Source organism: Tympanuchus pallidicinctus, unplaced genomic scaffold (genome assembly GCF_026119805.1).
Source record: "Tympanuchus pallidicinctus isolate F22 unplaced genomic scaffold, pur_lepc_1.0 scaffold42, whole genome shotgun sequence".
NCBI lineage: Eukaryota > Metazoa > Chordata > Aves > Galliformes > Phasianidae > Tympanuchus > Tympanuchus pallidicinctus.
In genome coordinates this window covers 573,709-601,629 of record NW_026294761.1, presented here as the reverse complement: position 1 = coordinate 601,629, position 27,921 = coordinate 573,709, and the positions used below count along the sequence as shown (strand labels likewise).

At 44.0% G+C, this 27,921-nt stretch overlaps 1 protein-coding gene across 2 annotated transcripts in view; it reads right to left on the bottom strand.

Annotated features, from left to right (window-relative positions):
* Positions 1–27,921, bottom strand: part of EBF2 (EBF transcription factor 2) — a 118,233-nt gene that overhangs the window by 83,209 nt on the left and 7,103 nt on the right. For both annotated transcript variants that reach the window (XM_052701982.1, XM_052701984.1), the window contains exon 6: positions 24,633–24,701. In XM_052701982.1, the coding sequence (XP_052557942.1) occupies positions 24,633–24,701 (69 nt within the window). The remainder of the gene's footprint in view (positions 1–24,632; positions 24,702–27,921) is intronic.

Genomic DNA, 27,921 nt, shown 5'->3' with positions numbered 1-27,921 from the left:
TGGTGGCAGTGGTGTTTATGGCATTCAAAGTTGTTGCACACTTACAGTTCTCATGTAGTCAAATCCCTTTTTTGCCTCATTCAGGCTGTTGGGCAATCACCGGAAACACTTTTTGGAAGAGTTGAGGAGAAGTTATTGGATGTGGCCCAATGCTTTTGGAAAAACAGAGAAGAAAATATGCAAAATTCATGGAAGAAAGACAAGCAGATGCTGCTTGAAAAGATGGTTTTATTCTTGTGTCAACAAATTAGTACTGGAGCAGCCAAAAAGCCCACACAGAGGTAACATAAGTAAACGTGTCCTTAAGACATCCAAGAGAAAACACAAACACTCCCTGTAGGATCTACACTAGCAGGCACACCATTAAGACCCCACTAAGCAACGCACTTGAGACCAATTTCTATAAACTCTGGACCAACGCAGTGGAAAGGCCGGGTATAAAGCAAAGCCAGGCTTGAACTTCTGCAGCTGATCTATATTTTTGAACAAATCCACGCGTTCAGAAGAAATTCCAAGCCACCTTCCATGAAGCTGAAACAACTTCGCCTTGAAGAACGCTCACTTCACTTACTTCAATATTAATTCAACATTTCAGTCAAGAGCTAATTCGTTTAATCTTCCTCAAAGCTGTCTGGGAGGGGAACGGACCTCCAGGTGATATAAAATGGAATGCAACCTCCACAACTCTATTTCCACCAGACACAGGGTCTAACATTCTTTTTTAAAATCCCTTTATTCATTTTATTTTCCTACCTGCGAGCCTCATCTCTGAATCTTCTCCAACACCTCCGCCCAAATTTTACATTTTTCTTGGCTCAAGATTTTCACAAACATCCGGGTTGGATGCTTTTTCTGTATGATTTTAATATCAGTTCTATGCAATCCTATTAAGCACTATGGAACCTTCCCATCCCACACTTCCAACAGCTTTCTTGATTTTTTTACCCCACTCCTCCTAACTCTTACCACATGTTGTAAAGGCCAGGCATGAATCAGACAAAGCTACTTAAGCAGCAGGGAGAGGAGGGAGGAGGTAAGCAGGGTTCCTTTATCAGCTAAAAGAGGGGAAATCTCCTGACTGCCCATTCCATACTCCAGTGCTACATCCCATAGCACCAGAGAATGGCAGTGACACACAGCTACACCCATTAAATAAAAGTCCTGCCAAGAGGCTGAAAATTGAGGGCCGACAAGAAGCTCATAAAAGCAGTCCCAAAAAAATGGAGAACTTGCTCATTTATTGGCCAGTAAATTTCTAGTGGGTCATATCCTAAATGACAAACAGCTGATGGGTTTAGATGCAGGGGGTCCTGGATGCTCTCAAAGCAGCGCCATACATGAAGAGTGAGGACAAGGAAGGTCTCACAAACCACATAATGCTCCTGTACTGAAACATGGCTTAAGGCCATGGAATGGTTTCTGTCTGCTCCCTCTCATCACATTTAATGTTTTGTTTGCTTAACTTGGTCCTGCATCCTGTTGTGCAGAGGACACCTTTCAGCAGCAGTGCCAAATAACAAAGGCTTTGGTCACAAGCGTTGGCACATCCAACAGGAGATGTGGCCTTTCAAATCCTACCTTGATGGGCTCTACAGTGAATGACTACAGAGCTGTTGATCAGTATCAGAACTCACCAAGCAGTTGGCTCTGCCCTTCCTGAAACAAAGTATTGCATACATACAAAATAGTTGAAAACATGGATAATCTCATGTATTCTGCAGTACCAACTGGGAAGGAATGCCAGAGGCCAACTACACCTCAAATAACACTATTTCATCCTGTCTTTTTCTGAGGTCTTTACGTTTGATTTAGTACTCCTCTTTGCTACAAGTACGATAGAGCACGTTCCTACTTCACAGTATGCATTCTTTTCTTATTCTTTTATGTTACCTTTCCTATTTATTTTTACACTGTTCCCTCTTGGATGAAATCCCCAGTCCATTATGCAACAGGCGTCTATCAAAAGCTTCAGGCTAGAGAGGATTTTTGTCCCACTCATTTCACCCCCACGTAAACAAATTTCAACTCTCAGAAACACTTTCCAGCTATGCCTTCATATATTTACGTATCTTCCATATATAAAGTTATCAGCCTCTAATTTCAACCAACATCTAGCCCATTCAAGTCAGCACCGCTGAGGTAAATAGACAGATCAAAGGTCCACAGTTTAAGTGCAAGTAATGATTTTTTGATTATGAAATGTAATTCAGGTGATATTAGTTACCACAGTGGTCAGAAAATCCCCAGGAAATAGAATCATCTGGATGGATTTCCTGCAGAGCCAGCTCAAATATCCCTGCATCGTATTTGCAAACGCTGATGGATCCAGGAGGACTCACTAACTTAGTTGTGCACCACACAGAAGACACAGAGCAGGCTCAGGTCCAAATGCTGGACTGTCACATCCTGCCAACCCCGCATCCAAAGCAGTACGTCCTTTCTGATCTGGAAGAGCTGGAAATTATGATGCAGAAGTACACGAAGCTCTGCCTGGAACCAGTGCAGACGTGTAAGCAATGCGTTTAACACTGCTTCCAGCTCACTGCAATCCTTGGCCCAGCAGGGTTTCTGAGCTCTGCGCTAACGGAACGGCTTACAAACAGCACAGATAACCTCCCTCCTGGATCCGAGAAAGAACCACAGACAGCACTGTATTAAAAAGAGAAACTGCCAGCCCCTTGATTAAAGAAGAACACAAAACATGACACTGAAACGCATCCAGCAGCAGGAGCTGCCCCAGCAGCTGGCTCTGCTGAGTACCATATTCCTCCCAAGGCTGCAGGCTGCACAAAGAGCACAAAAAAGGGTTTTTTTTTTGCTGCTTCTAGGACATCGGTGTTTAAAAAATATATATCTATCTATTGATGAACTACTTTGTCATTGTTAACAGCACTGCTGACAAACTCACAGCAGGCCCACTGAGAGGAAGACAGCAGCACGTCTACCGAATGCCTCTTGTAGCTGAGACATGTGCTCTGAATTAGGCAAGGTGTGTAAATTATGACAGCCGGAGCTCTTCAGAGAGTGCCCAGGTCTGAAGGAGCCCAGCAGACTTTTGTTGTTGCTGCTGCGTTTCCCCCAGTCCTTCTCTCAAAAGAAATCTCGGCTCCTTGGAGAGAGCATTAACGGGCTCCAGCTCCTCAAGTGTCATTTGACAGAAATAAAATTGAAACGCTAAAAAGAAGCTCCAGTTTCCTTTCTTTCTTGCATTCATTATTTTATTCTCTTCAACTACAGAGAACCTCAGAGGAGAAACAACAACGGCTCTGGGCTGGGGGAGGAGAAAGGATGAGATATGCAACCAAAATACACGGTTTCCTTGATAGAAAATCATGTGTGAAAGCAGCAGCCTGGGAAGAGCAACACCAGGTGGGTGCAGGGATGCCCCTACCAGCACAGCATCGCCCAATGTCAATCACCATCATCACTACAAGGACGCTGGGTTATGCTGCACTCAGTCACTGAAAACATTACACTGGAAGACACCTGGAAAGGATTTGGGTTCCTCCTCCTGCCATCATGCCTGAGCGCACTCAGAGCAGTATTTGCAGAGACGTGCCAGTCCTGAGGAGCAGGAGTAAGACACAAAGCTATAGGCTGGTTGTTTACCCATGTAAAACAACCTGAAAGAAGAACCACAGCATTCTGCTGACAACACGCAGCAAACAGATGGGGTAAATGGAAGCAGGCTAATTGTTCTAAGAAAGGCAGATCGGTCTGAGCAAACCCGCAGACATCAGCTGCGTGGATCCATTTCAGCCCTTGGGCCACACATAGCTGTCAAAGTAAAGACTGGCAGCCTGGAGAAGGAGCCCAGGCTGTATCACAGCAGCGGAAGAACCAGGGTTAAACCCACATTTCGTGTCACAGAGACCTTCAGGACAGCCATTCCTTGAATGCCCAGCATGTTCTCCTGTTCTACAGACTTTACATTCCAAAGGCACAGATCAAAGCCTGAGTGGCAGATCGACCTTGGCCACTGATGTTGGCCACTTTACACATTCAAAAGCAAAAGCCATTAACCTAATTCAAAGGTGGTAAATAAAAAGGTTCTTAATTAAGATGCCCTGAAAGCAGCACCCAGCTGGCCACTCATGAAAGGAAAAAAAATACAGTTTTCAGATTTATTTTTTAAAGCTACGAAAGATGCTAATTAAATTCACCAGAGAAACACTGTTAATCAATCCCACCTCACCTCCCACAGTTTTGTCTTCTTTTTGTCTGTGGATCTCAAGACCGTTTCAGATACTCTACCCTAAAAAAAAGATCTGAAACAGTTATCACAGTTATCTCCATTATTAGTTACGCTCCTTCCAGGAAATATTTTGACCTCAAGTACTGTAATACAAATGCTCATCATCATCTAAGCATTTCTTGGCAGGGAAAAGAGTGTTGTGTTTTTTTTTCCTTCCAATAATTGAAAATACACTTTCCAGTCTCAAGAGCTTCTCATTGAGAAAGGAAACTTCGCATAAAGAGTCTAAAAATCAATGGTTGCAAACAAAAAAAAGAAAAAAAGCAGCAACCAACTTTCCAATCATTGCTAATTACTATAATTATGATGCATTTGAATTTTGCCCCACAACAGCCCAACTATAGGGATATTATTTCTTGAAAAGATCTAATGAAAGATTTAACAAAACAAAACATCATTTCCTCCTTCTGTTGAGCTCAATCTCATGTTTTTTGGCTCTGGAAATATTTGTGCCTCTGTTCCTTTCAGTGTGGCAGTGTGTGGGAGGACCAGGGGGGGGTTGTGTGCAGCGCTGTAATCACGGTCATTCAGTCCCATTCTGCTGCGACGCTCAGAAACGTCCTCATTTTGAAATAATTAGTCCTTTATTGCAGGGAAAATTAACCAAATGAAACTTTATCAGCTGTTTAATTAATACTCAGCCTGCCAGTGCTTTTTGCCAGAGAGCACGGTGTTGGATTTGTTCATCCCTTTGCTCCATGAGCAGCGAGCTCCAAGCGCCCGCTCGCATCCAGTGAGGTACATCAGCTCTCACTGGGATGTCCTTAGAGGGGGAGAGAAGGAGGTGATGTGTAGCTGAGGGGCTAACACTCATCAATTGAGACGGCTGGCATCGACCCCACCGGTTCACCTGCTGAAGGAGTCCCTCCCATTCCTGCAATCAGCCCTCGGGCATCAGCTGAGTCACAGGGACCTGGAGATCTCCCCGGACCAGCAACTCAGACACAGAGCACTCCTTCCAACATGGCATCATTTTATTTACAACCTTGTCTGTTCCAGGCTTGAATACATCAGGTACACCCACCAGGGAACTTTGAATCACTCCTCCTTTGGGATGGAACTACAGAGCACTGAGGTCTGACAGCAGAGAGGTGTGAACCAGCCCTGCTGCACATCCCCTGCTTCCCAGGCACAGTCAGATTTGGGGGATGACTTCTTACAGCAGGAGGTCACAGTGCATTCACATCCTTCCTTCTGAAATCATATCCTGCCTTCCCTGACACAACAGATGGGCTACGGCATTCCTACCTGCTCACCAGCACAGTTTGCAAGCCCCCAGTAACACCCCCCAGAACATTTCCAGTGGCTTCTTATGCTCACCGCAGCTTTAAGCCCTGGGAGTTCAAGCCATTGTGGTTTACCAACTTCAGCTGTCCCATGAAACAAGATCAAGTTGTTCATATGTTCAAATTGCAATTAAAAAAAAAAAAACAAAAAAAACAACTTCCATGTTGTTTTTATTTTACATCATTCTTCCTCTTTGTTAACTGAATGCTTCCAATGGAACACAATCAACGTTGGCTACTGCAACTGAAATAAAGATCTGAGACATTAAATAACTGGGTATGATTAGAAGGGGAAGCTGTGTGAGATGTGAAGATGACAGCAGAATTGTTCCTAGCTTCTCCTCCTCCAGTTATTCCAAAACTTCCCCTACTAAACAGTGACCAGGACTCCCATCTCTTCAGAGAGCATGGCCACATCCTACAGAATTAGTCTTATTAACAGCCAGACTTTTAACATTTACCTACTGAATCTATCTGTACTGCAGCCACCTTAGTGCTAAGAGGAAAAACACAGAAACTGACACCAGAAATGCTGCAATGCCAAGTAACTGGTCAAGTGGGCTTGTGCAGGAGGAGGCCAAGCTGCAGCCTCACAGGGGGAGCTGAAAAGAGCTCGGCTCAGCACTTCTTGCTGGCACTGGTTCATGAATCACAAGAAGGCTGCTGAGAACCAGCACTGAATATTATTGGCATTACACAGCCGGGTGGAAGGGAGAGGGGGGTAGAGAGAGGTTCAGAAAGAGAAATGAGAATGAGAGCCCATTCAACAGATGGATTATCTGTGCAAAGGGGAGAAAAGTCACAGGGCAGGGATTCCTCAATGCGAGTAGTCAAAACCAGAGGCCAAGAGACAGAACTTGGCAATCCAAAGTCCTTATAAAGAGAGAGAGCCCCAAAAAGCAGCACAGCATGTGGCTACGATGACAAAGGAAACGCTGGGCTCTGGGAAAACTCAGGCACCATCCAACTCACCAGGCTGCTACAGAGGGAGAAGGGAAATGCAGTATCACCATTGTCTAGCCATAACTCCATAAACACAACCCGACTTCACAAATTCTTGAAGGAAAGTGGGGGGGGGAAGCAAGTGCCTGCTGTTATTGGTCTAATGAGCTAACTCTGAAATATGAGCTAAAGACAGCTCCCTAGCGGCTGCTGACTACTCCAGGAACTGAGAGGAAACCTCCTTCAGAGTCCATCAGTGCAAAGCGTTGCTGACAGCTTGGGACTGCACAACGCACAGATTTATTTCACAGACAGGAATTTAGCACCCCAAGCTGGCCTCCTGCTTAGCAGAGAAGGTGTTAAAATCCAACCACGCAGAGCCTTCCCCCATTTTCTTCCTTGGCCCCCCCCCCAACAAAGCATGCATTGGGTCACCTGCTCCAGGCTGCAGAACAGCACCAGGTTTCCCCTTTTTCCACTCAGTCCCTCCCCCCCAGAAAATAATTACACAGCAGCAACCCAGAAAGGAAAGCAGCAGCCAAGCTGCTCCTGGTGCCAACCAAGTTCAGCTGCAGAGCCTCCAGAACTCCCAAATATTTTGCGTGGCCTTTCCTCTTACAAATTAATTTGCTTCCAGACGGCAGCCAGCTCCTTCTGTACCTGACGGCTCCGAATGGCTGAACTCGTCCAAAAAGATTTAAAAGGAGCAGAAACAGAGACTCTGTACATGCTCCTGGTATTACTGAACCAGAGGGATTTCTTCCTTCTTTAAACTCTGGTTTCAACTTTTAAAATAAGCCGTATTTATTACCCTTCCCCTCCTCCCCAAATTTGCTTTTTATACATCAGAAAAGGATCAGCAGTTTCCCCATCGTTTCAGTTTAGTAACATTAATAAATGGGGGCTTGAAAAACAAAATCAGGTCAAACAGATCACCAGAGGCTCTCAGACAAATTTATACATTCATATGCAGAAATTTCATTGCTATAAATGCAACTGTAGTCACTCTGATAGATCCCCAAAAAACTCAAGGACTCTTTACACAGCTGGCAGCATAACTGTTGCTGATTAGATCTACAAACAGTGCCCCCTCAGACACTATGCTCCTGTTTTTAGGTAAGAAAAAGCCCTTACTAGTGGCTATCTGCTTGATTGGGAAAAAAGGAAGGAATAATTCAGGCTATATTTCTCAATCAGCCTGCTGGCTTGCACACAAAGCACTGAGGCAATTACACCAGCTAGTACAGTAGAGGAGAGATTTAGCAGACATCATTAATGTTATTATTCACTTCCTTAATTCATTTCTTCCTCCTTCCATTCCCAGAGACATCACACCGTGGACACAACGCGTCCCTCTGCTGGCAAATGCAACTGCCATTAATGTTGGACACCCGTCTGCAGGGAAGCAAGGCACCAAGTTACAGCAGGGAGATATATTAATAAAATACAGCGAGAGATCCCTTAACTGGGCCACACTGGGTGACCAAATGGAGACAGAAAGCCCTAACTTCCACAGTTCCTTAATTGCATTGACAGATCAGCCACAAAGCTGAGGATTCAGAGAGAAAAATCCCTTAAGCGCAGCTGAGCACCAGTGTTTCAATTCTCTTTGGACACCGACAAAAGATTACTTACACTGACTTCATGCTCCTTTCTGGAAAGAACTCACTGCTGTTGTGTATCTTTAGACTAGGTGATGATTTGGCTCTGAATCCTTAAATTCAAAAGCAACAGGTTAGAAAGGGCACTGCTGCCATAAGACCCTAAGAGCCGCTGCTCTCAGTAACCTGAGGGCACTGCTGTCTTCTGCAGCTATTTCCAAGTTAGCTGCTAGATTGGATTCCAATTCCTATCATAAACTCTTAGGCAACACTGAAAATCTCAGTCTAAGTACTGGGAACATCTCCTCCCAGCCCAGCATAACCACGCTCTGTATTAACCGGATTGCTCAGCAGCAGCGAGGTGCATTTGCACTCCAAGGTGAAATCTATTAAGGGGAAAAGATGAAGCATGAGATTTTGGTGCAGACAAGGAGATCAGATAATGACATCACCCTGCACGGTGCAGGATATGGTTACCATTTTAAATGGAGCTATTTGTTTATTCTCTCCTCCACCCACTTGCAAGTACACGAGGCTCTCGATATCAGTGTGATACAAGGAGCTGCGCACCGGGGTAAAGCTGCTTGGCGTTCGAGGTTTAGCTTAGATAAGCACCCAGCTGAAGCCTATGAGAGGAAATCTCCTCGATACAGACTATCTGCCCATTTCAATTGGATCTGCACAGATTGTCCTTTCCCGTTTCTCAAAGCACATTTCCAGTCATTCAGTTGTAGTGCTTCACTCACTAAGTGGCTTATTGTTACCAAAAGAGCTCCGTCTGAGCACCAGGTCACCGGCACAGACAAAAGCTCGAAACCAAACTCAACCACAGAGTTCAGAGGGACAATCAGCGGTGCTTTGCTACCTTGATGTTCAGACCAGATCCTGCTCACGCAGAGCGAGAGCAACGAACTGAGGCAATCAGCAAACGCTGGTTCCACTGCGCCAGCAGAGGGAGCGAATCCCAGCATCAACGCGTTCTGCTCTGCCTTCTGTAAACCTAACCCTTCCCTTCCACTCCATGCAATAACCGTTCTGGATCCCTCCTCCTCTCCCCTAACAAACCAAGGACAAACCCGGAGATGCAACCAAAGCTCAACACAGACTTCAGGGGAGGGCAAATGTTCAGCTTTCCCTCTTTCTGTTGTCTCCTGTCACCAGAGCATTAAAAACAGCACTGCTGTGTTCTGAGTTCCACCATTCAGCTCTGTGCTCCATCCTTCCCCCAGTACCAGGATACTCCAATCTGAGAGCCTTATCTTCTCCTTATAGTTACTTGTTCCACCAGTAATGCATGCCTTTCCTTCTTATCTATGGTTTAAGAAACATTTCAAACAGAAATTCCTTAGTGCCTTATTCTTCTGACTCCCAGTTGCCTCTTCTTTAGCCCTATTTCCAAAACAGAAAATGGAAAATATCAAGAACAGCCCACGATATAAGTCAAGAAGAGGCTGCGTATTTGGACTTCTCCGTCCAAATGAAGTGATTCTCAGATTTAAAGTTGTCTAGAATAGGATTTCTTTTGCATGCACCCACCTGCACTATCCAAGGAAAGCAAACACCCTTAATCTCCTTTGGAAAGGAAACAATATGTATGAATGCACACATGTATAGGCACATATATGCACACACACAAAATAATTCAAAACATTTCCACTTTTTCTTTGGGCGCTCCCATGGAAAGCCTCTTGGTGGCTTAGGCATTTCTTTAGCAATAGCTCATGGAAACTCACTCATAAGGATTTGATATACTGAAGAAACAGCAAGAGATAAAACCTTAAAAATTAGCCATAACATCAAGACATCGGAGAAAGCTGAGACCCCCCACAAAAATGAAATGTTGCACTCAATTTCTCCTGTCTGTTGGTCTGTTTTCTTATTCCAGATCTTACCATTCCCATCAACTGACCTTGTCTCCCCAGGTTCCCAGTAAACCCCACTTTACTGTCTGAAGAGCACCAGTAAGGTCTGTTGTGGAAAGGCCCACAACAACCAAATCAGGAACAATTCATCAGATACATTTTTCTTCCCTTTTTAAGCCACCCTTTCACTGCGCCCAGCAAGACGCGGTCTTTCTACAATCACTTCTCTTTGCCGAGGGCAATACTGCCTCTTGGTAATACAGCCCTTGTGTGCACCTACAGAATCAAGGGAGATGCAAGGGAATTGGGGAGTTGGAGGGAGGCGGTTTCAAACCAAAAACGAAGCACCGTGCAGAGCAGGGAGGGTGAGATCAGATAAAACTTCTCCTCTCTGATCCATACTATAGATCTTGCCTCCCAGTTTCCCACATACACATAAAGTCTCCCTTATGTCAGCACTGTATATCAATGGAGAAGAAAAAAAAGCAGCACAGCAGCCACCTCATTTACTATTGGCAGTACATTATTAGATTAGGAAGGTCCACTGTGCTGGACACCATACATGTTGGCTGCAAGATGGCTTTTGACCCGGAGAGCCTCCAATCTAAAGCAGGCAGAGCAGAACAGCAAGATCTTCCTTGTGTGAAGATTAAACTGAAAGGTGTTACGAACAGTCATTTCACTTCCATCATCTCTACAATTAAGCTGAGTGTTCAGTGTGGTCAGGCCAGCCTTTAATTTTGATTTGTTTGTTCCCTGTCCACACGTTAACACCAAAAGTTGATTTTAAAAATTAAAATGATTGTTACAATTTGCTTAGCTTAACACAGAGAAAGACCGAGGTGCCCTCGTGAGCACTACTGCAAGTGGCAACGTAGCCTGACCCTTACTCATAATCCCCTGTAAATTCACCCAAAAAGTCATGAACTACATAATATTAGTTCTTACAGACTGACATATTTCCCTGATCTTTCATGAGCCACATGGGGAAACAGTTTTCGCCTGATCTGAATGAAGAAGAAAAACAGTGATCCTAATCAACCGTTTACCCTTAGTGGCTTCCCTAAACAAATCTGGGAAAGAGCTTAAAGGCTTGGGAATATCCTCGACCCTGCTTGATGCACTGTAATAACCCTACCTAATTATACTGATATAAAAACTAATTGGAAAGATAGCAAATGTCAGGGTAAGATGCAAATTGTAGGGTGTTAATTGCTGAACAGGTGCTGGGATAGAATTAAATGAGCATCTTGATTAGGAGAGTGGAAAAAACAAATGTGGACCCCGAAATCAAGTTGGCCACGTGAATTATTTAGCAGCCTCCTCGTACCAGCAAAAGGTCATGTTGACGTGACCTCTGCTTTGTGATGGGTGGGCTGACAAAACAATAGTGAACTCCAGGAGAAAACACGGCTTAGGAAAGAGATGAGACTCTACAACATAGGAAATTCTCAATGGGACAAGGGAGGAGCTCCATTTATTGGTGGACTTCTTGGTGGGTAAGGCTAGTGGAAGTTGTCCATAAGGATGACAGCAGTGATGCAGAGCCACTATTTCTAATGCTGCAGGAGGCCCCAGCATGGGCACAGCCAAAAACGGACTGAAAGCCGGGTTTTGTGTTTGCACAGCACTTAACAGGAATCTCATCCACAACCAGAAGTTCCTCAGTGACACAACTACAGCAGTAAATTATTGCTCACAGAGGTCCTCAAAAGCCATCTCATGTTTCAGCTGCCACCCAATGACCAGCAAACAGATGTGATCAAATAACGCCAATTAGTACCAGCAGTCCAGAAATACGAGATCCTATCATTAGTGCTTACAGTTGGGGCACAGAAAGAGAATCATTTTCATGAAACACTTAAAGCAGCTTCAGTTTTCTCCAATTTTAATCTAAGGCTGTATTTTTGGGGTGAAAAAAAATCAGAATTATCAGAATTTTGCTACAGCATGCTGGTGCAGAAGGAATCCTTTTAAAGAAAAAAAAATCTTTTTTTCTTCTTAAAAATGGTTTCAACAAGTGATAGAACCTACTGAAGTGTTTGTGAAAAAAATTGAAAGCCAATTTAAAAAAAAAAAATTGAAGACATTTCAGTGGTCATTTAGCTAGTTCTATCAACTCCTTCTCAATATATCACATTTCTTCAAACAACTGAGTGGCAGGGAGAAAAGGGACTTCTTCCATCAAGTTCACATAATAAATAAATTTGTCTCAATGGACAACAGCAACAACTGTGTTGTTTTAGGAGCAGTTTGAGAGCTACCCTGCAGCCAGACTCCAGTCCATTAGGCACTGTATAAAAATCAAAGCACAAGAAGCCCTGCATTGCAGAGCATCCAATCTAAACAGAGAAGACGGAGAAGGAACGACTGAAATGCAAGAAAATGGGCCAACTGACCAGGCAAGCTGAAAGCCTGAAAGGGAGCTGAAAAAGCAATGTAAACAAGAGCCCAATTTAAATCTTTTAAAACTTCCAAACCACAAAAAAGTCATAGCACAAAATCTGGATCTTAGGTTTTGCCACATATTCGCATTTTCTCTCCCTTTAGGAAGCGCATTCCCAAATGCTGATGTAAAACCCTGCACCACACATCTCCAGACCAGCTCTTCACCAAATCCACCTCTACTGTTAATCCAGCTTTGTTGAAGATCCAAGCACAGAGGCTCATAGAGACATCCAACATCACTCTGACACCAAGTAATGGATGGAGGTAAGGCAGCAGTGAGAACACAACTTGCCCAAGGCGTCAGCCCAGGTCAGTGACGGAGGGATGTGCTGAGCATCCCTTTTCCCCACCCAAACATCAGAATACTCCATAAAGATACCCACAACAGCATTGAGAAGAACAGTGTTGAGCTCTCTCACAGCAAGAAAAGCATGCTTAAGACTGAAAACTTCAATTCATGACTCTAAAACCTGAAGCTCCCTGTGTATCTGGGGGATACGATGCACCATGACAGGAGAACGGAGAGGGTGCTGTGTCACCAGGCTCAGTCTCCTGAGATGAAGCCACCAATTCATTATCTGCACACCATCCTTCTTGGGGCTCTGCTGCTGCAGGAGGGAGCTGCCAACCACTTTCCATCCTGCAGACTTCTATTTAGAGTGGACTAGAAGCAGCTGCAGGGAGAATCAGACTCGGTTAATTTTTCAAGTTCAGATTCATGTCTTGGCAGGGAAGGGCTGCAATCAGATCGAGTTGTTTCTCAACTGACTTCAGCTTTAAGTGCTGCTCAGGACCACTGTCGATATGCAAGGGGCATTTGAAATGTTGTGTCTGAGGGCATGAAGAGGAGGAAGACAGCCTCGATTTACGTGGGGTTAAGCTAAACACAATCTTGGTAGTCTGCTAAAGTCTGTACACAGGTGGGATCACAGCTGTGCTGCAGGCTATTCCATGCAGCTACGTAGAACTATCGCATTAAAAACCACCTCAAGTTGTTCTTTGCCAACACTTACTGTCCCCAAACAGCTCATGAAACAGCTCCAGATTTCTTATAGACAGAAAACAGCACAGGAGATATTTAAATACACACATTAAACCTCACAGAGAAACAAAGCTTTACCTACATCTGCTGCTGAAGGTGATTTTAATAGGATACTCCAGACCTAAAGTAGAAGAATACTACTGAGCTCTTAAAAATGTATTCAGAAGCAAAGAAATGCTTAAAGGAAAGTTGAAGTAGTTGCTCTCCTTTAAATCCTTTTGACATATACATAATTGATGTATAATACAATGCTTAATTTTATATTTTCTCCCCATATGCCAGCATATACCATAAAGGCTTTGGCCAACCAGTCTTCCTCCCCCACTTTTACCTTATTCTTGCTACTTATCTCTTGCCAAGGCTCCAGCTACTCCCTGCCTGCTATCAGGTGCACATCTTCCAACCAAAGCTCCATTCCAGTAAAGAATTCCTCACCCAACACCAAATCCAAGTTCTCTTGACCAGAAGAATCATTTCCCCAAACTGCAGTAAGAACCATCAAGAGGATGCTCCCAAACCATGCACCATACACACCCAACTCTATAGGCAGCTGTAGCTGACAGAACCTGCCCCAGCTGCACGCACTCCACATTAGCCAAAAATCAGAATCTAAAGTCAGCTTTGATCTCTGCAAAAATGTCTGAAACGATGTCTGCTTTTCTCTGCTCTCAAGCAAAGCAAAACAGCCATTCAGTGTAGGAGTGCAGAAAATGACAATATTGCATCTCTTCATTGATTTTGCCTATTAAAAAAAAAAAAAAAACAGAAGCTATAGAAGAAATAACAAAAGAATACAGTTGTTTCATCCATCAGACAAATGGTTAAGTTTGCTGCTTCTGAAGGGCAGCTGTTTTCAGCAAGTTATCAGGCAGGGCTGCGGTCCCAGCTATCGTCCCGCTTGTGTTGCTTGGCTAAATAGAAAGAAGCAGGGACATTTTCTGAAAGCACTGAAGTAAAGCTAGAAAATGAGAGAAGCAGATGTTCTGAAGGAATGCTGGGAAACTCTAGAGATAAAGGGGAAAAGAAAAAAAATCCCTAACAAAAACATCCCAGAGGATTTTTTTGAGGTTCTGTGTCAACAAGTGACACTGACACAACACTGTATACTTTTCGCCCCTCTTTAGCAGAGGAATTTTGACTGACCAGATATTTTGTCAGCATCAAGTAGAATGATTTACACTGGCGTGGGTTCAGAGCGATTATTTTCCTTCAAGGTACTGAGCACCCATGTTCTTAATGAGAACAGAGATTTCAGAAGACATCATTATTCCAGTGGATATTCATACTCAAATTCAGTATTTTGCACAGCCTAGTTTGAGGTCTCAGTGAAATCCCTAGTAGCAAGGAATTCAAGCATCATTTAAGCTGTCCATAAGAGCTTAAGAGAGCCCCAGCCATGGGCCATAGGAAGGCAGCAGATCTCCTCAGTGTTACCTGCTATCCAGAGCAACACCCAGGTGCTTTTTTGCCTCAGATTTACATGAACATGAGACCCCCAAGTCTGCTCTTCTAAAAAAGAGAAACTGAAATTCCTATTAAAAGTTTCCAAACACAACCCAAGCCAGAAGCTCAGAGGGGGTTTTTCCACAGTTCCATTTTTCATTTCAGAACCGATTTCCAACAAAACGTTTGTGTGTGCTTCTTGATACCGATGCTAACAAATACCAAGCACTAATTGCTTTGCTGAATCAGGACCCATTTGCTGAAATAGCTTTTTATCAACGCTGCATAAGAAAACTTAACCACATCCCTTCAAAAATAATTCAATCCAATTTGCACTGGCATCAACAATCCCGGCTTCGAGTCCAACCTCTATGGCATCAGCTCATTTCATCTGCTTGCTGCGTATTGGCTTTCAGCTGCTTAAACCACCTCCACAATTACACTCCCTGTGCCACTTCCTTGCAAACACTCGGTCATCTTTCTGTAAGATTTGGCTTTTTGAAAAGGAACTCGTGTGCATCTGCCTAACGCCACCGTGCCTTGTGCAACTGTGCTCTTGCAACACAGCTCAGGGGTACAGAGCCATAAGAGCAAGGCAATTATTTCCTTCCTTTCTGATACAAGCCTCCTGCACAGAGCTCCCAAGATCAAGACAAGAACCCAGAGGGAAAATATGGTAGCGGAAAACTTTTCCCCTGGAGCAAAGAAACAGACCTAACTAGAGCGAGCGCCTGCAACAATCAGACTGGAGGAGAAGAAAGCAGCTCGGTGGTGCAGGCAGAGAAACAATGGAAAGCACAAGTGTGCAGAACTGGCAGCACGTCCTGGGGAGAAGGCGGGCGGCTTCTTGGGGGGCAGCAACAGAATAAGAGGGGAAGATCTGAGGAGTCACTTCCTAGCAGTCTAAAGAGCCTGAATGCTGAAGGGACTTGTGGCAATTGAAGATATCATTTTCGCTTGCTCGAGATTCACGTTTCCAATGAGAATACTTGCTCTATTTTTTTTTTTCCTTTGAAAGGAAGAAAAATCCACAAAGCAGGGATTTCTGCCTTCATGCAAAAAAACTGAGCAGAGGGAAAAGGGCTCAACACTCCAGAGGCTGCAGAGCCAGAGTTGCTCTGCTCACTGATCACTCCATGCCATGCAGGCATGAGGTTAGGATGCTTTAGCCCAGGCCCTTGGAGCCCAGTCATCCTACAACAGAAACAGGTTAGGCTCATTCCTTCCATTTTGCTGAAGGATCTTAAATAAACAGGGCAACAGGAAGCCAAAAAGATGACACTGGACTACTGCTTTTCTTTCCTGGAAGAGCAAACTTCTTTTCAGTATTCATAGGGTTTTGTTTTCCTTTTTCAGATTTTTATGCATTTCCCCCCCACCCCCTTCCATTGAAAATAACAATATTTTAGAATACGTATCTATAATAAGTTCATTTGTTTTTAACTATTTCAATGGAAGTGGTTGTGCACAATGTAGTGGCATCTGGGAGAGGAACCTTCTGAAAATGGCTCATTTATGGACCTTGGAAAAAAAATTAAGTCACCCAAAATTGTTAGATGCTTTTGGATTATTTTTTTTTCTCGCTAGGTTCTATACAGTAACTGCCAAAATACTTGAATGCAACCTTGCTGCTGTTTCCACTGAAATTAAAGCCAGTCTCGATGTGGATTTCCACAAGAGAAATCCCAAACCATACCCTATAAATAGGAATCCTAGCTGCTGTGTGTGCTGGAATAAATAAAAGATCCCTTCGGCACGAGAAATGCCATCATCTGGTGGGATCAGCTCCGTGCCATCTCTGCCAGGTGTGACAGCCTCTGATTGCTCACAAGAGGGGCAAGTGATTAAAAGGCACCACAGAGCAATCCGTTCCCATTCCGTTTCATTCTATTTTGCCCAAATAGCCTTTGTCAGAAAGACACAAATCCACGCAGGAAAGAGCAACTCTCTTTGCCTAATAGGTTCGCAGCCACTGAGACTCAAATAAGCTGACTGCTTAAAAACAACTCCAGAGCCACAGTAAAAGATAGAAAATTATTGCTTCCTGTCATGGCCAAATATTAAACACAGCGCACACCTAATGGCTCTATCACTCCCCAGGGAAGAAGCTTTATGAACAATAAAATCCCAGCAGACTCACACTGTTTGGACTTAGAAGCCTCATTATAGGCTCACTGATCCAATACAATTTACAAGCTCAATGGACTCCACTTGAAGGAAAAGCCACCAAACATGAAGTTATAAATGGAACGCCCATGGAGCTCTTTATTTGGGAAGGAAATTAGCAGAGAGGATGGGAGGGGGAACGAAAGGGGGAAGGAGGGGGCTGGATGACAGCAGCACATTAGCAATCCAAATCAAATAAGAGAAATACAGATCACCCTGACAGAGAGGAAATGCTTATTTGACCCAATCTGGAATACACAACACTTGGATCCCGCTCCTCAGCATGGCACAGAGCTCCTACCTGTGCTGGGCACATCACACAGGGATTCACCTCTTTAAGATCACAAGCCCAGTCTAACTGATTGAGGTTCAGTTACACCACATACTTCAGCCTAAACCTTTCTCTCTTATAAGTGCTTTGGGAGATGTTCTGAGTAGGAGAGACGTTTTTTCGTGCATTAACAGACACGCTGCATTCGCTGGGAGGCTTTCTTCAGACAGGGAGGACACACTTGGGAGAGGCTGAAATCTTAGCATGTTGGCAGGGTAGAAAAATAGATGAGATCTCACCAGAAACAGATGGTGAGAGAAGCACACAAGGAAGGAATGGGCAGAAACAAAAGGTTCAAAAGGGAGGCAAGAGGCAGTAACAAAAAGAGTCAGGGCCAATGAAGTGACAAGTCCATAAAATCAGGTCTAGACAGAGGCCAAGGAGTGGAAAGGTGATAAGGAAGACCATTTCAGGTCATAAATACGGGGGATGCTTTCATTAAGATGCAGATGCTCTGAAGTACTGGCACGTCCAATGGTGACTGCAGACAGATCCAGGGAACACAGACATTTCAAAAAACTGAACTGCAGAGATCCCACATCACACATCCAGAATTTCTTTCATGCTGCTTGCATGGCGGATTTATCATCTGCTCCTATTCCCAGGGGTGCTTTAGTTCATGGGAAACTTACTCCATTCTCCTCTCCACTGCTACCAAAACCATTGATTCTAATGGCTCCTCACACTACCTCATCTGTCCTTCTGAGACCTCTTATCATCAGCTGGCTGTGCAGCCATTTAACTTTCCCACTTGCTGTTTGGAAGAACACTGCATCTGCACAGAACAAATCTCTCCTAATGACAGTGGCAAAGCTTCCATTTAAAAGAGAACAAGGAATTTTCCACACCGTGTTTTAACTTCACCAAAATGTTTGCATATTTCAGTCAAGATTAACCCACCCAGCACCACCTTTATCTTAACTGAAGCAGAACTACTCCAAGATTGGAATTCATCCATGCTTGCTATCCAAAGTACACTAAGACATGAAGTTCATCTAATCCACAGCTGCTGAACTCTTTGGGTTTTGCTTTCACTGGACTTATTTCCTTAAGGCTTCCAGGCAGTAGTAGCAATAACCAGATTATTTCTTATAAATATATTATTGTATGTCTAAGCTCAGAACTAGCCTAGTCACCTTCTGGATCTCAAATCAGAACACAGAACAGTGCTAACTGTTCCTATAGCTATGGACTGAGTGGGACTCAAGCAACCAACACTCCCACCCACCACATATTCTCCACTTCTCCAGCATCACATTTCCCTCCAACATATCCCAAAAGGCTGAGGACAAAACAGCTATGCAGTAGCAGCTAACTGAGAAAAACCCAGTGGAAAGGAGGTTCCAGTTCTATAAGCCTCCTAATGAACCTGTGCTTGAAATCAGCAGCGATTTACACTGATTGGATTTATTGCTGGCTTTGTTTCAACAGCAGTAACCGTCAGCCCAGGTGACTGCAATCAACAGGCTGGAGCTAAGGCAACTCAAAGCATCCCAATACAATCTCTGCCTTAACAGCAACAGTTCCCACAACAAAGTATTTACACACCATTTTCATCATGTGTATCCTTACATCATCAGGAAAAGCACACACTTATCCTGGACTGGCTGGTAGAGACCAAGTGAACATCCAGACAAATACAGACAGCCTACCATGCACCAAGGAAGGAAAAAGAAGCAGAACCCAGGGCTACCATAGCCCAAATCAATTCCTTGACCACAAGTCAATCCTTTACTTTCCGCTCAAAGAGCTCTTTATGTTTTTGGCTCATCAGCCTCCTGGAAGAATCTGTTGGCTGTCTTATAATCAGTGAATATAAAGATGTTATAATTACAAAATAAACAAGAGAGGGTGGCAAAGCAGATTATAACAACACAAAGAGAAGAGATAGAAAGCTTACCCGCACCCTGGACTTGCTGCAAAACTCCAGCAGAGCAGATCTCCAGCAGAGATCCTGCCCCACTGGCAGCCAGCTCTTAAATGGGTCCAGGAGAGGTGCAGCCTGGCTCCACCCCGTCCAGCAGCACAGGAGAATTGCCTTCACCTGTGCTCCCATGCTGACTCATGGCTCACCTCAGGTGATCAATCAGAGGTTCAGGCCATCATTCAGCAGTTCACACAGCTGTGTACACTGAAAAAATAAAGCAACACAAGCTGGCCCTCAGTTTGCTCCATTTGCAAGCCAAAGTGACTGTACACATTAAAGATTTCAGAACTCATTGGATGGCAAACTTCTAAGAAAATTTTTAGTCAGCCAAAAAGGAGAAAAAAGTTAATCAGTAGGAGAACCACTTGTTAAATGGAAATGGCCAGCACTGAGCACTAAGTTACCAGCTCCCCACAAGCATCCAGTCTACTAAAAAATTCATAAAGAGACAGATGGCACAACAGCAGCTCTTTGCAGGAGAGCAGGGTTTAGCGGTGAACAAAGGACTTTGACTCCTTAGGACAAGAGGAGCAATCATTGTGGGTTTTGGAGGCTTGGAAGGGGGGACTGGTGCACATGGGGAGCTGAGAGGGGCTGCATCTATCTGCAGCTCCTACTTTCGCTCCATAGCAGCAGGTTTGAGACATTTATTCTACTCTGGCAGGCATACAAGGAGGAAGGAGAATAGAATACAAGTGATCCAACACTGCTGTGTATTGGAAATGCTCCTTGCAGTAGAAATCTGAGGGAAAGGAAAGAATTAAGATAAAAAATAAAAGAGCCCTCCTATTTGCATAGCTAGGCAGCTGCTGGCACTTGGCATTAATGGGGAAACTGAGGCACAGAGTTGTGCAGTTTGCTTAAGATGATGGGACAATTGTCAGTGGGAATTTGATAGAAGCTGTTCATGCAGTTCTGCTTTTAAGTGTTATCTTTTCCCTTAAGGGTATCTCATAAAGTCCTTTTTGGATGATTGACATAAAGAGGCAAAAAGAGCCAAAGCCTGTACTTTTTTCAAGCCAGATCCTTCAGGAAGATGGGAATGACAATGAAAGCCAAGCTGTAGGGTGGGCAGGGGAACACAATGCAAGAAGACATAAAGCCCAGTGCTATGAGTGTGGACATTTCATGCAGAGCACTTTAACACACAGCATGAAAACTACAGTGGCATAGTCAGAATATTTATATGCCTGGCAAGGGATGTATTTCCTGAAGTGAGTTTTAGTGCTTGTGAAATGTGCCAGACAGCCAGCCTGGGAGAGTTCAGCCCTCTGTTTATCTGTACAGCAGGTAGAGCACGAGTATCAGCAGGGAAGAAAACCTCCATCCGTGCTGCCCTGCTTCTGTGCTGAAGGGAAGACCCCCATGCTGCAAGTCTGTAATCCAGTCTCTGTGGCTTCTTGTAGAGATGCTAACAAGCATGCCAGCTGTGTTCGTGATTTGGGGTGTTTCTTTAAAAATGGTAATAAAAAGGCCTAAATATTTACAGCATGAGCCAGCTGACCAATCCTGTATCTCCCCATCTACCAAACTCACCATGCCAAGGGCTCAGCTGGTGCACATCCTTGCCACGCTGCCAACCCAGCTGCAGGTCTGGCCCCACGCCTCACCCACTGGCTAATGCATGTCTCAACCCAAGGTACACCCCAGCAGCTCACCCCAACCCCATCCATTACAGCAGCCCTTGCCCCTCAATTGCAATAACTAGAAGTGGAAACAAAAACCACCTGATACTCTGCAGGGCAATGAAGAGAAGCATGGGTAAACTTCAGCAGGGATCGAACCTAGCATCTTATTCCCGAAGCATATCTGACCTGAATGACCTCTCTCCAACCAGTTTGAAGATAGAGCAGAACCCCAGAGCCTTCGTGCAGCACAGAGCTCACACTCACGTGTTGCAGCACTGCTCCAAGTAATTCCACTGCTGTAACAGAAAAGACTGTCCCGTGCCAATTACACTCCATTGTTTCAAGTGAATTAATTTTTTTTTCTTAATTAAGTAGAAATTTCTCTTGACAATTCATCTATTATTAGAAGCAAAAGTAATAATAAGCAAATAAACTGATCAACCAAAAAAGCCACCCAATTCTCTCCAGAACCCCGGAGGCTGTAAGTCAATGGTAGCTTCTGCAATCTAGAAAAAGCACTGTGAGTAAAAAGCAGACAAATCACCTGCTCTACAGGACTTAAATCTGAAGGAAACAAAGTGTTAAAAAACACAGCTATCCAACTTGCATCTGCTGGGTGGGTAATTTACATCCAGACCTGTACAACTCACCTGAAATGACAAAGTCTGTAATGAAATGAGGAATTCATTTGCAGTTTTCCTGGCCTTTTCATCATGTGACCAAATTGCTTTCATTTGCATCGCAGGGGGAAAAGCAGCAAATTAAATGACTACAAGAGTGACAAAATATAGCTTTCATTTGGGAAGTATCATACAGAAATGAATTACCCTTCTACGTCACTCTCAACTACACCCCATCCAATTCATATCACTGCCTACAAATTCAGAGAAAAAAAAAAGTTAGCAGGAAAAGATCAGATTGACTGCTATGAATGATGAGAAGTGTTGAGAATTGTCGAAATGTTGGGAAATATTGGTGGTAGGTGGATGGTTGGACTGGGTGACCTTGGAGGTCCTTCCCAACCATGGTGATTCCATGAGAAGAACCACTTCAGCCACAAAGAAAACAATCTGTAGTCCCAAAATTATGACTACCACAGATATTAACTTCAAAAATGAAGTGGAAGAAAAAAGGAATTTGGATCACTGGGAATTCACCACTAGGATTCATTGAGAGAACACACCAGAACCAGCTTAGCTCTGCTGAATTTTGACCTCCTACATAAATTCCAAGCTTGCCCTAACATTTTGAAACATGATTGTGGCCCTTAAGATCTAAAAAAGTTGCAGCCCATATTTTGGGAACATTTCTGGACTAAAGATCCATCGTTATTTTCCTGCATGTGTTCCAGTGGTCCTCCCAGTCTGAAGCTCCAGTGCCAGAACATCTGCAGTAGCAGCATGGGAGGATCTGAACTGCGTCAGTGCAGAGGAGGTGGTTGGAGCCCGACCTGAGTTACACTGGAATTCTGGATCAGAAGAAGGTTGCAGGAACACAGACACTGCAGTGCATCTCAAAGACAGCTGCCAGCAGGAGAGGGCACGTGGCAAATGTCAGTGGAGAAGCTCCATTTCATATAATGTAAGCATTCGTTTCCAAGAGCAAAAGAAAAAATTAACTGCAAGGGCCTTAGGATCTAAATCTAGTCTGCAGAGCAAAGGTCGCTGCAGAAATGTTTTATTCAGCATGAAAACTTTTGGAATTCATTCAAAGAGTAGGGGAAAAAAAAGCACAACAGCATGGCTGAGTGTTTTTTTTTTTTCTTAACTGAACTATTTCTTCCTTTCTAAAGAGGGACACAGCTTGCATGGTTTGGCAAACACAACTGAGTTGTGTCTCCCTGCAGTAAGGAGCAGGTAAACCAGCACAGCATCAGCCTCTGAAAACACAACAAGTGAGGGAAAGGGAAGAGGAACCAACAAAGGGGGAAAATTTGCTAAGTCTGATGCTTTCGTTCATCACAACATCAGCTGGGAGATTACAACTACACTGATGTAGGGCCTTAGTCAGCCCAGCAAGGGTTGCAGTGTGCATCTCTGGCACGGTCAGAAGGGCTCTGTCCTGTGCTGTGGAGGGAACCTGCCTGCCCCACTACTTTTACAGTAGAGTAGCTTGGAGATTAGCAATTAACAACATAAAACACAAAACCCAACAACAAAAACACACCCACGTTGCAGTTTCTTTTCTGGCTTCACTTCCACCATATCCACAGGTCTCCAATCCCCACAGAAAGCATCAGATCCCATATTTTGTATGGGAACGGACGGCCCTGGCTCAAGATGAGAAGTTCAGCTGGTGGTAGGAACCACCTCCCTACCTCCTTTGTGGTTAACTGCCCAAACCCATTCACCAGGCCTTTGTCCAAGGCCACGCTGCTTCTCCAGCAGTGAGACAAGCTTCACAGAATTCAGACTTCAAATGGGAAGATTCCCAAGTGCAGATTCATACCAGATTCAGTCTTTACCTTTAAGATAGCCCGAAGTTTGCTGGAAAACTCATATGATAACATCATCTTGACCTTTCCTATCTGCTGTTAGTTGGGACATGGTCCCACCACCACCCCCATGCACAGACAGCTAAGTTGGCTGGCGGCAGCTTTGGCCCATGACTTTGGCTTACAACTTGTAGTGTAGAATAATAAAAGGAGAACAGTGGAGTCCAGGAGTGGGAGCAACTCCACCACAGCACCGAACAAACTACATTAACTCCCCAATGGAAAAGTGGAGGAGATAATTGTAGACCTTCCTTCAATCCAGCTTGACCATTCTGGATGCCAGGTCAAATTCACAATAAATATTATGACAAATAACACCTATCAGAATGTAGGCAGGTGATGCCAAACACATACAGACACAGAAAATGATTCTGAGTCAGTCCATCCCAGCATCAGCTCTGCTCAGGCCCCTGATGCCAGCTGCTCCAGGGAGAAGAAACTCTTTAAAACAGTTACCATAGAAAAATCCGTATGGGGAAAAAGGTTTCTTCCCACCTTGTCTTATTTACTATTTTCCTTCTTGAAATCTTGGATTACAAGAGCTCTGTTACTCTTTAATTTTTTTTTTCCCTTTTCACTTTGCTGAACTCCAAATCAAAAAATACTTTGAGTCACTGAATTCCACAGGCTGGTTTCCTCAGCTTCCACCAATACTGACAATTTTGAACGTACCAATCTGTGATTGAACAAACTGCTGCTCTCCCCATTTAAGGATTTTTTACCCAAAAACTGCAAGTAGAATCCAGGCCTGGACCTGGAACTAAGTCATATATGAAGTTGTTGCATATAAAATCACTCACAATCCCCAGACCATCTGTTTTAATCCTTGCTAACGCACTGCTTGTCTGCCTTTACCCCTTCCTTCCTCCCTGCATTTCTTGGGGAATATTGTTATGTTGTGAAAGAATGCTGTTGAAGCTGCCAGGCTGCTCCCAGCTTTATCCTCTCCATGATCCGTTTGGACACATAACTGGTGAGCAGGAAATACTCCAGATACATCCACAGAATTCTTAACTGCAACAAAAATGGGGCACGTGGAACATAACTGAGAAACTGAATTCCATTTCGTCCAAGCCCAGGTGGACCAGAAGTGACCAGGTTTTAATGATAACAAAGCACAGGTATCCCTAGACAGCAGACAGTGACAGAACCATCAATCCCTACACACAGGAGTCACTTTGTGGAAAAATAAGGAATCCTTTCCTACCTGTCGATGATCACGGGGTCCGATGGAGTCTCGTTTCTGTTGCCACAACTCTTCTTCTCGCAGCACCGACTAAAGAGAGGAAGAAAACCAAGACTGAAAGACCACTACGACATCTGGTAGGCAAAGCAATGAGCTCCAAGTCTCCTCCAAGAAGCTTCAGGACTCAACATGCACCTGGAAGAGCAACTGAGAGATTTCTGGCTACGGTTATGAAGGGAGAAGAGCTACAAGAAGTGGGCGCCCAAATCCCAGTCGGTTTTGGCTGGAGCTGGGCAGTCAGCTCCCTTCCATCTGCTCCAGCATCCCCAAGGCAAACACAAAGTGGTCACACTAAGGCAGCACTTACAGAAGACTTATAAATGATTCACAGATGTCAACACGACATTACAGACATTAATATCACACGTTTTGTACAGTCAATCCATCCAAAGGTGTTCAGCCCGACTATGAGAAAACAATTTCTTACATTTCAATAACCAAACTGTTGTTCACTCAATACCTACAAATTTATTAGAATCTATGCTTACCAAAAAAAAAGCTTCAGCAATACAGTTGGGTCACACTGAGGATCTAAAGAGATCGCTGACATTGGCATTTGTCTGTAAATCCCCTTGCCATGGGCTCAGTGATGAGCCCTTCCAATCAATCCTGAATTTACACACCTTTCATACTGAGCAGCCACCTGCAGGACTGCATAAAAGTGATAACCCTCTCTGATGAAAGCAACATGAATAAAGCAAATCCAGGGAAGGGACAGAAATGCTGCATTGACTTTCCTTTAAAAAAAAAATAATAATAATTAAAAAAATTAACAAAGAGCCAGTTCATTGCTTGATTTGCATGGACGTTCCCATTGATGCAAATGGTGTCCCTGGCACTTACCATCTATATAAACAAAATGAGTGTGCTCTGAATGACTCTGTTTTAAACATTTGTCTTAGAGCAGCACTAGAACCCATTGAAGTTTTAAGGATCCACTCATTTGTTCTGAACCCCCACATCTCAGAGCTACCAGATCAAATCTGAGGTTGCATTTCCATTGCTCAGGTCTTTCAAATGTACACCTATGGAACCAAGAAATATTTCTGGTTTTTCGTACAGTGGTACAATAGGTGTTGAGTATGTTCACACAATACTTGAATCATACTCAACCTAAATCCACTGCACTGTTTTAGGCATTAGAACAACTCCAAGCAGAGGAGTTAAGACAAGATGCTCGAATTCACTGAAATTGGGATAAAATATGAAAGAGCAGGTTTTTTTTCTTTTACATGAATATTCAACTCTAATACTTAAAATAAGCACTCAGACCAAAAAAAAAACCCCCACACCTCTTGTGGGTATGGAAACTATTCAAGTGGGAGTGTTTTCTCCATGAGTTACAGTGCAGCAGGATCTTCCATTCGCGTGCTGGGCACGACGAGATCCAACGGAGCCATGTGAACAGCAGCTCTCCCCATTCCAACATCTCTACACGTTCCCCTTACCCCAAACCTGCACTTACTCATCGATGCCAGTCCTTTTAAAATAAAAGGAGATGCTAAATATTTAAAAATCCCTGGGGCAGAGCCTGGGGCTGCTGTAAATTGTCATAGCTCCATCGGCTTCGGTGCACCTATGGTAATTCATGCTAGCTAGGAGTTTCTCCAATCCCTCCTCCTCTCAACTTTGCTTTATTTAAGTGCATCTTTAATGCAGTTCTCTGCCAAATGATTGTTTATATAGAATTGCCTCTTTTTTTTTCCTTCGTGCTAAAAAGACAGCAGAAAACAGTAGCTCAGAGGAACATAAATTTGCCATGACTTTTGACATGCCCAGTGTTAAAATGCATTGGAAATCACACTGGGAACAAAACGCCTTCTGGTTCCTGTGCTGCTCCAATAAAACAAGAGAAAGTATTTCCAAAAAATATTGAGTTCAACTTTTTTTTTTTTTTAGCAGACATTTCGTCTGCCTGCAGCAATGCTACGTGAGGGATCCTTTAGCCATGGAACTTATGCAGATGGTCGTAACAAAAGTATATTTGATAGCCCTACGCCACAGCATTGTCTGGGCAGAATAAACCAGCAGCACATTTGTCCATCTCATCCCCTATGCCATGTGCTGGCGTAGTGTTTAGGATGAATTATGTGAGATCAGAGTGCAGCAGGGCTGGGTTCTGTAATAAGTGCATCTTGTCTTATTGCATAGCTGGCACAGCTATCAGAGATCGGGAACAATACGTTTAAGTAATACTTCAAACTTCTTCCTTCTAAAACCACGGCTCATGGCTAAAGTTTTCCAAATATTTCGCCAATATCTACATGCTTATCACTACCCTCATAGCAGATCTTTGCCACCCCTGAGCCATCCGTACTTCTGAGGCCACAACAAACACAAAGATGCAGAGCAGTCGCTCCTTCCCAGCGATGGACCAGTGCAGAGGTCCATCAGAGCACCTCATGAGGACTAAGGGAGTCTGAGCCTGAAGGTTTAGCAGACGTATCTCTCAGATCTTTCAACCCCAAATCTCCAAATATTTCATTGCTGCACCTGACTCCTAAAGCTGCACGGGGTTTGTTTCACATGTGCTGCCGAACAGAATCGACTCCTTCCAATTTCAGTCAATGGCAAAAATCCCAAATTCTGGTGGGTCCAAGACCGAGCCTACAGGACTATCCTGGAATGGATTATTGCTGAAATATGCCAACACTTCAGCTTCTGCTTCCACACTGCTTTAGGGACATACCTTTACAGGTGTTCATTTCCTTAAAGCAAGGATATTAAGGACCAAAGATTTCTTTCCTACACATTTTCCATTGCAGCGCTTTCCTATTTAACTTCTTCTGTGGTTTTCAGTACCAACAGCCCTGAAAACAAAACTACAAGCAAACACAGAACCCAAAAACTCTTGCAAGCAGCACCAGACCCCACAACCCCATAGGGTTCATCTCAGAGGCAAACTTGCAAACTTACACCCTTCTCCCCCCCCAGGAAAAAACTTGACTAAAATGCTTTTAAAATTCAACCCTCAACTTCCCAACCCCACCTCCTCGCCCCCCCCCAAAAAAAAATCTGTCTCTAATTTCAAACTCAAATAAGCTCGCAGCATGGTGGCCTTTGTTTTGTTTTCTTCTCCCCAACTCCTCCCTGCAATTGCATAACAAAAGTGTCTAAATTCACACCATCTGGCCGATAAAGCCACGGGCCCCAGCGGCCGCCTGGCCCAGCTGATTAGAGCTGCTGTCTGCTCCGAGCCTTGTGGCGAAAGTCACAGCTGTGGGGCTCGCTTGCGCTCAATGCAGCTCTG